Source organism: Schistocerca gregaria, chromosome 3 (genome assembly GCF_023897955.1).
Source record: "Schistocerca gregaria isolate iqSchGreg1 chromosome 3, iqSchGreg1.2, whole genome shotgun sequence".
Classification (NCBI taxonomy): Eukaryota; Metazoa; Arthropoda; class Insecta; order Orthoptera; family Acrididae; genus Schistocerca; species Schistocerca gregaria.
The window spans coordinates 524703217-524719054 of NC_064922.1; the positions used below are offsets into that span (position 1 = coordinate 524703217).

Genomic DNA, 15838 nt, shown 5'->3' on the forward strand with positions numbered 1-15838 from the left:
AATTTGGTTTTCATCTTTCGAAGATGTATCGCATGTAAACATAGTGCATGAGCATGTCGTCGACTTTTTCTGCCCTGGCAAATCCTAACGTCCGCTCGAGACCTACTGTGGAATACACAAGCACACTATTGGCACACATAACAACATTGTACCTGGCAACTACGGAGGTTGAATGGCGCAAACAAATGTTGGTGTGGTTACGTTTCAAAATACGGTAACTCGTAAACGACTTGCACCAGAAACTTGCAACAAACACCATTGACATTTTAAATTTACCCTACTTTTCTGTTTATTGGCTGACAATACTAGTCCCTGACTACCAACCCATTCTGTGGAAACCGCTCATCAATAGCACTTTTCATTTTCGCAATATGTGCACCATGTTTTAGGTGATTCGGCGTGTATAATAGAATGTCAGCCTTTGTTTTCAACGCGTTTTTCAACAAATTTCTTTCCAGGTTCTGTACCATTTTATCTATCCATTCTGGCGGGCTGGGTATTAAAAAGCAACTTTCACAACTCATTCCTTTCTATGTGACAAGAGTGACAGTAAGCATTATGGTCTAAGAAACTATCATAATTCAGTATAGTAGCACGTAATGAATAAATGTTAAATTACATTATATGAACAGAGGAATGAATGGCCTCGTGGTTATTTTTTGCTTCATAATGCAATTGTTGATTTCCGCTGCTAAGTAACGACATCAATTTCTCAACGGTATCGTGCTCAGAAAGCGTACATTTCTAGAAAGAAAGGAAATACTTTATTACTCCGGTTTGTTTCCAACTTAAAGAAATGGTTAGAAGTAAGTACCAGTAACAATGTTTAAAACTGTAGTAACTAGCAATAGAGATGAGAAAAATTAGTTCGTCATTCTTGTAGTTTACAACACTCTGTTCCATATTGTTCATAAAAACAATGAAACGTGTTTCTAAAAGTAACATAACTGTGAAAATCGAGATTTTATTGCCTATTTACGGACGGTTATGCTCTCTATATTCAACTTCATAATCGTTACGGAAACTAGGTTCAAAAATAAAACTCCAAAACTCCAAAACCCCAGTGCCGATGTATCCTGACGTGATGTCTTCCAACATGTAGTAAAGAACAAAAGAGCTTTAAGGTTTTTCTGGAAAATACAGGAAACACAACACTTACCGGCAAAGAAAAAAAAAACACACAAAATCCACCACTGACAGCATATTAATCATATTGCATCTTAATTGAGTCTTTGTTATTATATATTACCGGCACCTGTATGTAAATACTTGTGTGACTGACTAATTTCACCCCTCGTTTTAAGCATGGCTGTCTTTCTGTTTAGTGCATTTCACAGTACAGTCAATAACGATGTTGAAAATATTAGTACCGGTATCTGCAGTTATTTGCTCTCTTTGTTAAAATATAGGTTAAATGTTGATGCGTTTTAGAATTAGGTCACTCAAATGTAGAATTATACTAAAAAGCTGCCAAGCAATGCCCCAAAATATCGTTGAGCATAGTTGATCACAGTGCTACAGTCTGCTTCATTAAATGCTTATTTCAGATCACCAGTGCTATTGCGCGCATTTGGCAATGTGGTATTGCAAATAATGATTCAGTTGTTAAATTTCATTCGTTCTCGTTCGTTATTATTATTTATTTATTCGTCCTTGGATCATTCAGCGCAACTTTGGTGGGCGTGTCGTACAAATTACGGAAAGGAAGTCGGCCGTTGGCTTATCGAGTGAAACATCCTATCATTCATCTTAGCAACAGTGGACACCCCGAATCTGTATGGGGGTACGAACCCCGCTCCTCCCGAATGCAAGTCCAGTGCATTAACCTCGGCTTAGCCACCCCACTCGGTACATAATTTTTAAGGAAGCCACATGTACATAGTCAACAAGAAATTACACTATTCACAAGAAATAAAAAGCAATGCTATAACTCAAATATAAAAATTATGTATACGTTAATACTCTCCTGAAATATTTAAACACATGAACACATTGTATTACACTGCTGAAAAGAATAATGCACGATCACTTGCCACAGTACAAGCACATACATGACAATCTTGCAACAAATTCCTTCCCTGAGATTTTTTGGACTGAACCTGAAACAAAGAAAGCAGAAAATCAACAGTAGGAGCATTCTTATGCAAAGACATACACAGCATAGATGACACCTCTGTTAACAGATTAAGAAGTACTATACAATTAAAATGAGGACATAGTATTTGTGTAAGCTGACATATTCATTTACATGGTAGTATCACTTCTCAATAAGAAATTATTTTAACCCTGCTCTAAACGAAATTTCCTTCTCCAACCTCTTTATAAATGTTGGCTATACATTATACAGAATAACACCAAAGTGGTTCACATGTCTTTGAATAAGAGTTGTTTTTTGCTCGCTTGACATGGAGGGACTCGTAGTTGTGAGTGTCGTATCTAAGGTAATAACTATTACACTAATGGCCATAGAAATTGCTACACCACGAAGATGACTTGCTACAGACGTGACATTTACCCGACAGGCTACAAAATAGCAGGTCAGCAACTGGAAGTAGTTAATTCCATAAATTATCTGGGAGTACGCATTAGGAGTGATTTAAAATGGAATGATCATATAAAGTTGATCGTCGGTAAAGCAGATGCCAGACTGAGATTCATTGGAAGAATCCTAAGGAAATACAATCTGAAAACAAAGGAAGTAGATTACAGTATGCTTGTTCGCCCACCGCTTGAATACTGCTCAACAGTGTGGGATCCGTACCAGATAGGGTTGATAGAAGAGATAGAGAAGATCCAACGGAGAGCAGCGCGCTTCGTTACAGGATCATTTAGTAACCGCAAAAGTGTTATGGAGATGATAGATAAACTCCAGTGGAAGACTCTGCAGGAGAGACGCTCAGTAGCTCGGTACAGGCTTTTGTTAAAGTTTCGAGAACATACCTTCACCGAAGAGTCAAGCAGTATATTGCTCCCTCCTACGTATATCTCGCAAAGCGACCATGAGGATAAAATCAGAGAGATTAGAGCCCACACAGAAGCATACCGACAATCCTTCTTTCCATGAACAATACGAGACTGGAATAGAAGGGAGAACCGATAGAGGTACTCAGGGTACCCTCTGCCACACACCGTCAGGTGGCTTGCGGAGTATGGATGTAGATGTAGAAGAAGATGCTGTGATATGCAAATGATAAGCTTTTCAGAGCATTCACACAAGGTTGGTGCTGGTGGTGACATCTACAACATGCTGACATGAGGAACGTTTCCAACCAATTTCTCATACACAAACAGCAGTTGACTGGTGTTGCCTGGTAAAACATTGTTGTGATGCCTTGTGTAAGGAGGAGAAATGCGTACCATCACGTTTCCAAATTTGACAAAGGTCAGAGTGTAGCCTTTGTAGCCTATCGCAATTGCGGTTTATCGTATCGTGACATTGCTGCTCACGTTGGTTGAGGTCCAGTGACTGTTAGCAGAATATGGAATCGGTGGTTTCAGGAGGGTAATACAGAACACCGTGCTGGATCCCAATGGCCTCGTACCATTAGCAGTTGAGATGACAGGCATCTTATCCGCATGGCTGTAACAGATTGTGCAGCCACGTCTCGATCCCTGAGTCAACAGATGGGGTCGATTGCAAGACAACAACCATCAGCATGAACAGTTCGACGATTTTTGCAGCAGAATGGACTATTAGCTTGGAGACCATGGCTGCCGTTACCCTTGACGCTGCATCACAGACAGGTGTGCCTGCGACGGTGTACTCAACGATGAACCTGGGTGCATGAATGGCAAAACGTTATTTTTTCCGATGAATCCAGGTTCTGTTTACAGCATTATGATGGTCGCATTCGTGTTTGGCGACATCACGGTGAACGCACATTGGAAGCATGTATTCATCATCGCCATACTGACGTATCAGCCGGCGTGATGGTATGGGGTGCCATTGGTTTCACGTCTCGGTCACCTCTTGTTCGCATTGACGACAATTTGAACAGTGGGCGTTACATTTCAGATGTGTTATGACCCGTGGTGCTACCCTTCCTTCGATCTCTGCGAAACCCTACATTTCAGCAGGATAATGCACGACCACATATTGCAGGTCCTGTATGGGTCTTTCTGGATACAGAAAATGTTCAACTGCTGCCCTGACCAGCACATTCTCCAGATCTCTGACCAATTGAAAACGTCTGGTCAATGGTGGCCAAGCAACTGGCTCCTCACAAAATGCCAGTCAGTACTCTTGATGAACTGTGGTATCGTGTTGAAGCTGCAAGGGCAGCTGTACCTGTACACGCCATCCAAGCTCTGACTCAGTGCCCAGGCATATCAAGGCCGTTATTACGGCCAGTGGTGGTTGTTCTGGGTACTGATTTCTCAGGATCCATGCACCCAAGTTGCATGAAAATGTAATCACATGTCAATTCTAGTATAATCTATTTGTCCAATGTATACCCGTTTATCATCTGCATTTCTTCTTGGTGTAGCAATTTTAATGGCCAGCAGTGTAGTTTGTAGGATTCCAAGAACAGGTCTTGTCATCAGAACACATGTGCATATGTACAAGAAGGGTACTGTATGCATACACAAATACGCGCCTGCAGTGAGGCATTGAAGAGCCGTGTGACAAGATTCGAACAGGCCTTTTCTCTAATGATGATATTGAAGATATCTGTGTCAGCTGGACCTTGTTTTATTATACACATAACCAGTTTCAGGAAAATTATATTCCCATCCGCATGTGTACCAGTTTACTGAAATAAGGGAGGAAATACAGCATAAGTTCTTGTAGCATACATGGTATTATAAGCTTTTCTAATTTCATTTAAATGACTAAAAATTTTACTCCAAAAATCTATTACATAATCTATGCTTTTCCACTTGCTGGCTGATTGGTCTGCAGCTGCAGAATTCATTTTGTTTTGGAAGAAAATCCACCAAGCAACTATGATTTTTATGAAATTAATAAGCAGACTTGTTTCAAAAATTTATGGTGGCATACTAATATTTTTGTAAAAATAGCAGATGCTTTGTGGCTTCCTTTCCTCCGCAAAATTTCATTCATATATTCACACATTATGAGTGCAATAGTCACACATAACAGCTGAATCAGCCCACTGTTACCAGGAAATTGATTGATCGGTAGAACCCACTGGTACAGCATTAAGTATGGTTACTTAATCATCACACTCAAACACAGAAATTCAAGAGATTAGAGTTCAGAAAAGCGGCTACAAATAACTCCAGTTAGAAAAGGAAAACAATGAGAAAGGAAACCAATGAGGACTTCGCCAAGAGTGGGATCAATTCCACAGTGCTTAGTAATTTTTTTTGTATCACAAGCAATGAATAAGAGAAGATGAATTATAGCAAGGAAAAATTATGCACTGACAGTCACCACCTACAATAGATTTTCAACATCTCAGCTGTCAACAAATGGAAAATAACTTTAAGTCTTGTACCAAAACATTCAATACCTAGACCACAAAAACTTAGAAGTGAAGTGTTCCTGAGTTAAACACAACTAGATGTACTATGTGTTAGTGAGCATAAGCTAAATGAAGCAGAATTCTGCAATATAGTAACAATTTTGATGCAGTTAATTATTTTTGTAGGTCAAAACACGAAGATGGATGTGTTGCTGGGTACGCATTAAAAGAAATCTGATAGTGTGCAAGATACAGGGTATTGTAAATATATTAACTTCCAGCATGCAAAGAAAGACACTGGATTATTTCTGACATAATCGACAAAGAATTAAGGAATGTCTGCATTTGCAGATCTCCTAGAAACAGCATTGCAATATTGCTATAAAAACTAACAAAACTGTTAGTGAAGTTTGAAATGAAAAATATTGTAATGTTTGGAGAGCACAACTCAGATAAAGAATCAAAATACAAACAAGAGTGTACAGAAGCATTTCTACAGTGAAAGTTGAAAATAATAATAAAAACACCTATGAGAGTGAGTAATCAATGCTGTACAATTATTGATAATATTGTCTCCAATACCATTGGTAGTGATTGTGTAGCAGAAGTCCTGCAAAAGCAATCTCTGATCATCCTAGATTACAGTGCTATATCTACAAAAGTTAGAGCTTTAAGATGGAAACAAGGCAGGATAAGGGAGAAGTTAGCATTATCAGTCAACAAAATGTGACCATCTTTAAAAATTACAAAGAGGACAAATAACTGGACTGAAACTATGTAGGGACAAGACACAAATTAGATGTATGAAGGATTTTGTAATACTCTGAAGAATAAGTTTCATGTACCCTGACCCCTGTCAGAGGAAGTAGTCGACAAAGGTAGTGGATTATCTGAGTAATGGAACTCCAGCTGCACTAAGGGATCTCAGTCAAACAGGGAATTTTGATGGTCGTTAACATTATAAGAAGATGTACAGGGAATTAATGAGAGAAGCAGGAATGAACTCACCCAGGTGGTAAACATATTTCTCCCAATGAGAGACCAATTTGTTGATACCATCACTATAGAATGTTGACTTTGTTGATAGAGCCACAACCCCACCTCAGCTTGCAAGGCTTCACCACTATCAAAGTGAAGTCCTTGAGGATGTTATTTGAATTTTGATCAAACAATGGAAAATCCGGGATGGAATGTAACAATATCATGAAAAGGATAGTTGTTACTCACCACATAGCGGAGAAGCTGAGTCACAGATAGGCACAACAAAAAGACCATCACACAGTAAGTTTTTGGCCAAGAAGGCCTTTGTCAAAAATAGACAAAACACACAAGCAAAGCACACAAGTTGAAGTTGACACAGATGTTGCCATAAAAACCAACTCTGATGATGTTTTCTGCAATGTTGTTGAAGTTGATTTTCAGTTGTTGCCATAAAAATCAACTCTATGTGGCTCATCCTTCACATGGAATATGACGGTTGTAGGATGCTATTCCCCACTGCATTCATTGTAACAGTGGGATTGATCAACATGTCTCTTGACCTGCGGCTTTCGTAATGAACCTCACCTAATCTTATGATGAGCCTGCCTCTGACACTTTTACCTGTTTGTGGATTGATCGAGAGAAAATAGAATGCTTGCATAGGTTAATGTTCTCGGAATGAATCGTGAATGTGTTATGCTGTTTTTCCATCATCTTTGTATGCGTCAGTAGATTGCACTAGGTCTATTGTTATACATACATTGTGCCCAAGGAACAACTGTGCTGGTGATATCTCATTCTAGTCTGTGGCATTTTTTCTGAATGGCTGGAGAAATTTAATTAAATTTACTTGTAATGCAAATAAAGGAGCAAGCAGTGCCCTTCATTTTAATGATTTGTACATGAGCTGCATGTAGATCATTCAGAATTGCTTTCTGCTGTGCAGTTATTATGATGACAAACCAGTCATCTACTAATGTATACTTAGCTTCTTTCTTGCCTCAAGCAGTTGTACAATCCCAAAATCTGGTGGTTTCCGTGTCTTATGAAACACATGATCCGCTTGTACTGCCACTTGTCTGACACAGTACATATTGATCACATTCTCATCAGCTATTTCTGCTTCAGCTCTTCTTATGTTGTTTTTGGTAGTGGCACATGGAAGCAATTATCTGCATTTCTGTCGTACTTCGTTGGTTTGAATTCGACATAAAAGTTGAAATTATAATGATAATCAGAACAGTTCGCCATGAGATTAATGCATAGTACAGGTAATTATTTCTACAGAAGTAAAATTTGTGCAAGAGGCTTATGGTCAACTACCAATCTAAAATGATGCGCATATAAGTAATAGAAGGATTTTTATACAGCCAATTGCTAATGTTTGTCGATCTAGGGTGTTGTTATTCAGTAACCTTTGATGTATGGCTGGCGAATGCTATTGGGCATTCCTGGCCAATCTTAAGTTCATATGACAAAACAGTGCCTAATCGTGCCTTAAGTACATTTGTTGCTAGTCCATGTAAAAGATTCTACAAGAAGTGCATTTCTTAATGTGTGGCTTCTTGTAGCTAAGTTTGGAATGAAGTGTGATATCTAGCTTTGCCTCTGAATAGTTGTAATTCTTATTTTGTGGCGTATCATCAAATCCTGATTTGCTCCAGTTTAGTCATTTGATTGTTATATGCCACTGAAATCAATATATTTTGTGAATATTTGTTTAATATATTTTGTGGTTGAGCTGAAGACCATGCGATCACAATCTTTCTAATGTCTTATTAGCATTAGATTGTCAAATTTCTTTGCATACAACTAAATTCCAGTGAGGACATTTCAATGTAATAGAAATACTGTGTGAAATGGTTTCCCCAATATTCTTTGTTCAGATGTAGATGTGAGTAGCCATCTAATTAGATGGCAAAAAATGATAGCTTTTCTATGCAGCTGAACAAAGGTTCAGATTTTCGAGTAGAATGTTCATTAATGATGGGGGGATTTAAAATCAGGTTGTAGTTACCAATACTACATAATTGTTTTGTTTTCTTGCCAACAATATGGTAGAAAAAGCCCATTCTTTGTATTCAATTTTTTCACAGAACCATGATGCTACTTTTGATTTAATTTCCTTTTGCATATTTATTTTGAAGGGCCAAAGGTACTTCATGGGCAGATGAAAAGAGTGATGTAACTCGAGGTTAAATTCTGCTGTGTCAGGAGAACACACTAATTTGCCTGCTACATCTCTGAAATCATCTGCATAAGAGGAAGTAAGCGTTCCAGGTTTCCGGATAAACAAGACTGTGCAGTGGTCAGAAATGAAATTTTGTTAGGAGCAGAAAATAATTTATTAAAAAACATTGTCCATCACTGTTTCTACTATCCATTTGTTTTTATCCTAGGAGTGTGGCAAAATGCACTTTCCTCACAGTTTAAGTTTGTGTATTGTCTCTCCAATTGTGGTATGTACTGGAAGCAATTCAATGCATGGGATTGAGGACCAGAAAAACCAAGCAAAGTTTTTGATGAGAGCTTGTAAGGAGGAATTAGGTTTGTTTGAACGTATAATTTGTTTCTCATTTATTCTGCTAAATGAAGTACATGTATCTTATTCTATTTACAAATTCCATCCATCGGTCTTGATTTATTTAGTGTGTTTCATCAGTTTTGCAGAATTTTTATAAGGTGTGGATCTGTTCTGTAGATTGTACCAATACAATAAGACCCATATGAACCTGAGCACAATTAGCACACATTTCATTTGGAAATTTTCTTAACCACAAGACCCATTTGAAGTGTTCATATAACCTATGACTGTTGCGTAGTTTGGTGAGACATATTCTACCATACAGAACTGTGGAGGCTTCATTTGTTCAGTGGTGGACAGTGATTATTTTTCAGCAAACATTGCAGCAACATTTTAGCAACTGACATTTGAAGTGCATTTTAGTGTGTCCTTGAATGATAAATGCTGGAAAATCCAACTTTTGTAATTGCAACTTTGACAATGGCTGCAGGTACTAGTATTGTTGAATCTAAATTTGTGATTGTGTGGATCTATTCTACAATTTGTGACAATAAGTCTGTATTCTCACTGAATTCATAAGAATAAGCCCAAGGCACTACTTGAAGTAATTAAAACTCACTAGAAAAAAACTGTATATGCAATGATCACAGAGTTAATGCTAACCATTGAGTTCATACATAACATATTTGAGCAAATAACATTGTGCAATAGCTCATAGAGATGACTTAATTATATATCTAAATAAGAGAGTGTTCATATATTAAAAACAAAGATTCCAAGACTTACCAAGCGGGAAAGCGCCAGCAGACAGGCACATGAACAAAACACACAAACACACACACAGAATTACGAGCTTTCGCAACTGGCAGTTGCTTCGTCAGGAAAGAGGGAAGGAGAGGGAAAAATGAAAGGATGTGGGTTTTAAGGGAGAGGGTAAGGAGTCATTCCAATCCCGGGAGCGGAAAGACTTCCCTTAGGGGAAAAAAAGGACAGGTGTACACTCGCACACACACACACACACACACACACACACACACACACACACACACACACACACACACACACACACACATATCCATCCGCACATACACAGACACAAGCAGACATAAGAGAGTGTTCAGGTGTTCACCAACAAAAAAAAATAAAGAACATTTTAATAATGGTACCAAGTAGGAAAATGGCAGCAAAGAATAAGAACGGTTATTTTGTGCACTCATTCACTATGCCTAGAAGTCTCATTTAACATCTTGAAGAGGCAGTTCCAACACCTATTGAAAGAGCAGGATGCAACTAGCTGCATGCTGTGGGTATATTGGAACAAATGACACTTGTAGTACAGGCTCTGATGTCATACTTGATTTTTCAAGCAGTTCAGAAAAGGACGAGAAGATCAGCCTAGCTCATAGAATTCCAACAAGGTACACAGTCTTCAGCATTGTTCCCAGAACTAATTATGACCCTTGTTTTTGAGTTGAATGCTACTGTGTCTCGGCAAGAATGAACTCCTTCTTGCTAGCTGTCATGTATTCCAAAGATATCAGTATTGCAAAACCCAACTTTTGCTTTTCTCACTTGACATCTGAAAGCAGTCATGTAGATGCAGTATATCATTTGACTCCTTGTAATTCGAACACTTACTAATGAAAATACACCTATACAGGCTATCTGACTAAATTTGTTATTGGGTGATGGATTTATTGGTTGGTAGAACACAGCATGTTATCCTTGACAGAAGTAGAAGCAACTTAGGCATTCCTTAGGGAAGTGTTTTAAGACCATTGCTGTTTGTTATGTATAGGAATGATCTGGAAGACAATATTCCTGCAAGCAGTGCTGCATGCAATGTGGCATAGCAGTTAGCATTGCTGAGTCGTGCATCACTGACTCGTGTTCCGCAGGTCACCAGTTCAAACTCAATGACTAGTAGTTATTTGTTATTTAATATTTATGATTACAGGAAGGTTCCCAGAATTTCTTATGTTCATATGTTTGATAATCTGGAATATTTAATGTTATACATGAAATACAAAGTGATGACAATGTTTTGCTTGCAAAAATTCTGGAGGGCACAGTAAGATTTTAGATTTTGCTGTGATTAAGAATGGAAATAACATTTCATTAGCTAATAATAACTGGCAACTTATATACCAGTTTGAACTATTTATTTCCCATTTGAAAACAAAGCACTCCAGTGATTATTTCTGAAACTGAGAAATACTTAAGAGAGGTTCTTGGTTATTGAGTGAAGGTTAACTAACTTTCAAAGTGACATTTGTATTTTATTTGCTAAGAAAGTTATTTACACGACTTTAATCATGAAAGATTACATGTAGATTAACATACTTCAAACTCAACAAATTTTGGAATTTCATAGATGCCAAAATACACTGGAATGGAGGTTGTGTTTTTTAGATTGTATTTTTTGGCATCATCAATGTCCTTTATTTCTATTTCTAATAGTTTGTTGAGGTGCTAAACATGCCCCATCGTTACTTTTCTTAAGGTGTCAAACTCCTTGGTTATTGTGCCATAAGTCACAATAGCAGCTTTCATACACACTTTTCATATATTTCTGGACTATTCATCTCTGTTTTCTGATTTCCAATCTTCGGTATTGTACTCTGTACAGAAAGAAGATCGAAGACCTTTTACCTAATACCTGATACTCAGGGCACTACATCTTAAATTTTTATTCAAATAACATTTAGAAACTGCATTCCATGTGGCTTTTCTTAGTCTGTAATCATCTATAAAATCAAGTGTGCTTTCTTTGCAGTCAACAGACATGTTATTGTAAATAATGGCTTCACCACATCACCTCAGCAAACTACACGATGAAACACACATGGACCCCAGCTGCGTGTTGCCCATCAGGAAGCGCAAAGATTCCCAATGAAGGTGGGAAGCATTGTGCTAAATGCATGGCTTCTGTTTCCAGGAAATTATGCATGCACAAATGTGCATGCACACCTGCACTGTTGGAAATTTATGTGCCTGCACAAAATTGAACAGAAAAAAGGTATTGTGTGGATGCGCCTTTAAACTTGCTTTCAGTTCTTGGCGTTGGACATCATTGGCAACCCTGCTTTTGGGCTCGGTCTTGATTATGATTACGACATAACATTGTTTGGTGAGGAGGCAGGTCGCTTCAAAACATGGATGCCATTGTGGCTTGAATATGACAACATAAAAGCCATTGCCTACACAGACAGGAACTGGAATATAAGCAGTATGTTGCCCCAACTAAAAGCCATTGTGTTTCAAAACAGCACTAAGTCAGCTACAAGTCAAGACATTCATCAGCTTTTTCAGAGATACTGGTCAGGACCAGACAAAATGGCTCAAAGGATTTGACTGAGTCTCTAAATACAACAGGTGGGCTGACATGATGTGTGGGGCATATGTGTACTTCCACTTGGGTAGCGTTGCTCAGCTGTGGTTTGAGAACATTGAAGAGAAGCTTGTTAGCCGGGATGAATTCCACCCAAACTGAGGAAACCACTTGGTGTCAACTAACAACAAATGCAGTTAGTGGAAAAACAATTGAAGAACAGGGTCACTTTGAAACAACACAGTCTTACATACAGAATGTTTTGGTCCTATGCCACATAGCGAATCCAAATGCTCTCCTAGTAAAGGCAGTCACAACAACTGAGGAGGTCATCAACTGGTGCCTGCACATCGAGGGATTTTAACAGAAAAAGATTTGGACAAAAGAATTACTGACTCCTGAATGTGGTCGCTATGGCAGTTGTGGTAGACCACCATGACCTTGCCTCTCTCATATGCCAATTAATAAGACAATTGTAGCACTCCACACTGACTGCAGGCAGGTGCAGGATGTTGCTACTGTAATAATTCAACAAGGCCGATGCAAAGTTGCTAGGCAGGTTAGCTCGCTGAAGCTGGGGGGACAGTGTTACTGCACAGACTCATGCAGTGAGGGGCAAGACAGATTTCCACACTGGTAGTGGCATTGATGTTTTAAGATATGTGACTGGTAGTGGCAAACGTGCACAACAAGCACTTCACTGTCAATTATAAGTACTGGATTTTTTGTAACGAAATTAATCACAGTCTTGCAATTCTACCAGAATGAATAGCTGTGCTTTGTGAGGTTACCACATGGAAATGCCAGTAGAAGTCAACAGTTCAAGGCTACAGCAGGGTAGCACCTCTACATACTAAGTTTCTCCTGAACTTAGTGCCACTCCATCGCAGACCATCCCAGATCTACTCAGCAACACGTTTCACTGCTTCCCAGGGGGCAGAAGGTTGCTTCCTGTTAACATGAGCTATATTCTGTCGTCACAGGTTGAGCACATCATTGAGATTGCCTTCCTCCTGAATGATACAGGCAAGTCACCGCCTGGGGCTGCAGAAAATTTGGAATCATCAAGTGTACATGCCGCTGGGCCCACTGCCATCTTATGTAATGAGTCTGCCAGCACATGGTGGAGATTCCGTGTCAGCAATGTGAGGCATTGAAGCAGATGCCCAGCAGAACTCAGGGCCAGCCAGCCACTTACTCAGTGTACTACAGAGTGCAGATGATTCAATAAAAATTTGTTAATTTAGCAGCTGCCTTTCTCGAGAGCCACTTGGAAGCTCCCTCCTTACCACTACTACTCACTCATACCACCCTGACTCATAGGCTCCCCTCCCTGCACTGGTTGCACTATAGAAAGGATAGTGCCTTTTATGGTTGCCAGAGCTGTTGAACTCAGTAAGCAAGAGATAGCAATTACGAATGTTGACCTTTTAAATGAGGAGGTAGTAGAGAGTGTTGAAGAAGAGGTGTATAGACCTTTGAAAAATCTCTGTTATTAGTTGAATGCCCCAGGAAGAACTTATTCGGCTAACCTCAGACTATGTTATGGCATACAGTCAGCTCTGGCTCGCCAGTTGAGAACAATGGAGAAGAGAAGGCTGTGAGAAGAGGTCAGCCAATTGCATGCTGACCGACCTCCCTCCAGGATGACAATGCAACAGCACCGGCCCTTAGGTGAAGACAACATAAGCGCCACGCCCAACTGGTGGCAGCCCACTTCGATAGCAGCTTCTACATTAGCCACTTTGTTAGCCAAGAAATTGTAGCCTCTATCATTAGAAATCTCTACATAGCACAGGTAGAGATCAGCAGTCACTGTGTAATTGCGCTTGTGGATGATCATGTGTAAAGTACTACAAGAATTCTCAGGTCAAAGTTAAGTATTTGTACTTGTCTTGTTTTAATAAAACTCATTAATACGAGTTGTTTGATTGTTTATGTAGCGAACCGAGTATGCATGATTCCTAGACACAGCAACATGGCAATGAGATGTACGAATAACATGGTGTCAACGATATAAGAGCAATAACATAGCGACAACCTGTTGACATTTCGAACCCAGAGCCACCAGCTGGTGCAGATTGGTTTTGTTTCATTTTGCTGTGGGCTTTTGTGTTTTGCTGGCACCTTAATTCTAACTTGCCTTTCCTTTACAGGGATGTGTTTACATGTTTCAACAGAGTCGCTTATAGTGTTTTTTCTATTCATTGTTTTCAGGTGGGTGTTGCAGAAATTTTCTTTGCTTGTATGCTTATTTTCCTTGCTTGCATTGTCTGTTTATTGCAGTTGCCTATCCCAAAATGAGCAACCCACCTCTCCCACCCCCTGCTCTGGCACTGCAGGTGCAAGCAATAGATGCAGTGCAGCTAAAACAGATGTTTCAGTTACAGACACAGCAGATTGCAACCCTTCTAAACACGGTATAGCAGTTACTGGCCAACCAAGCAACAAACCCAGTGCAACCACCTAACCATTATGCAAAAACTGTAGCTCCAAGTGCCGTACTGCCTTTGCCACTTTAAAGAAAAAGAAGAGAAACGGATCAAGTTGTTCAACAGTATGAAGCCCACATCGTTGCTCACAAAGCATCGGGTACTGTGAAACTACATTATTTTTGTCAACGGTAGGAAATGCAGTCTTTCAACTCATTCAGAAATTGTTCCTTAATGCCACTCCAACTGAACTTCCCTATGACCAGGTTGTAGGTTCTTTAACTAACTACCGAGCGAGGTGGCGCAGTGGTTAGCACACTGGACACGCATTTGGGAGGACGACGGTTCAATCCCGTCTCCGGCCATCCTGATTTAAGTTTTCCGTGATTTCCCTAAATCGCTTCAGGCAAATGCCAGGATGGCTCCTTTGAAAGGGCACAGCCGATTTCCTTCCCCATCCTTCGCTCACCCGAGCTTGCACTCTGTCTCTAATGACCTTCTTGTCGATGGGACGTTAAACACTAATCTCCTCCTCCTCCTCCTCTAACTAACTATTATGCCATGTGGCTAGGAACTCACGTCAGGTAGACCGTTTGCCTGTTACAAGTCTTTCGAATTGACGCCACTTTGGTGACTTGCGTGTCAATGGGGATAAAATGATGATGATAAGGACGACACAACACCCAGTCCCTGAGCCGAGAAAATCTTCAATCCAGCCGGGAATTGAACCTGGGCCGTTAGGCATGACATTCTATTGCACTGACCAGTCAGCTACCAAGGGTGAACACTAGCCATTATGACCAACAAGTGAATGTGGTGGCAGGTTGGTACCAATTCTTTTCTTGCAAGAAAAGGTCAGAACAAACTTATTGTGAGTGGGTAACAGGTTTGCAGGATATGACAAAGAAATATAGATTCAAATGTTCTTGTGGTGCTTTATATTCAGATGTTATGTTGCGTGATGCAATTGTGTATACTGTAACTGATGTCAAATTTAGAGAACAGATTTTGAAACAGTCAGATCCATCATTTTGTCACCTAGTGCAAATTGTAGATCAGTATGATTCAGGTACTGTAGTGGCTGATAAATTTGAGCAGCCACCAATTTGTTGGGTTGAGTCTTCCCTTGCTCACAACCGTC

The 15838-nt window shown here is 39.6% G+C and overlaps 1 protein-coding gene across 1 annotated transcript in view; it reads left to right on the forward strand.

Moving 5' to 3' along the window:
- The first annotated feature begins 361 nt into the window (after positions 1–361).
- The window catches only part of LOC126353992 (dynein axonemal assembly factor 11), a 214485-nt gene continuing 199008 nt past the window's right edge, over positions 362–15838 (forward strand). The window contains exon 1 of the mRNA XM_050003297.1: positions 362–806. Within this exon, the coding sequence (XP_049859254.1) occupies positions 797–806 (10 nt within the window). The 5' untranslated portion in view covers positions 362–796. The remainder of the gene's footprint in view (positions 807–15838) is intronic.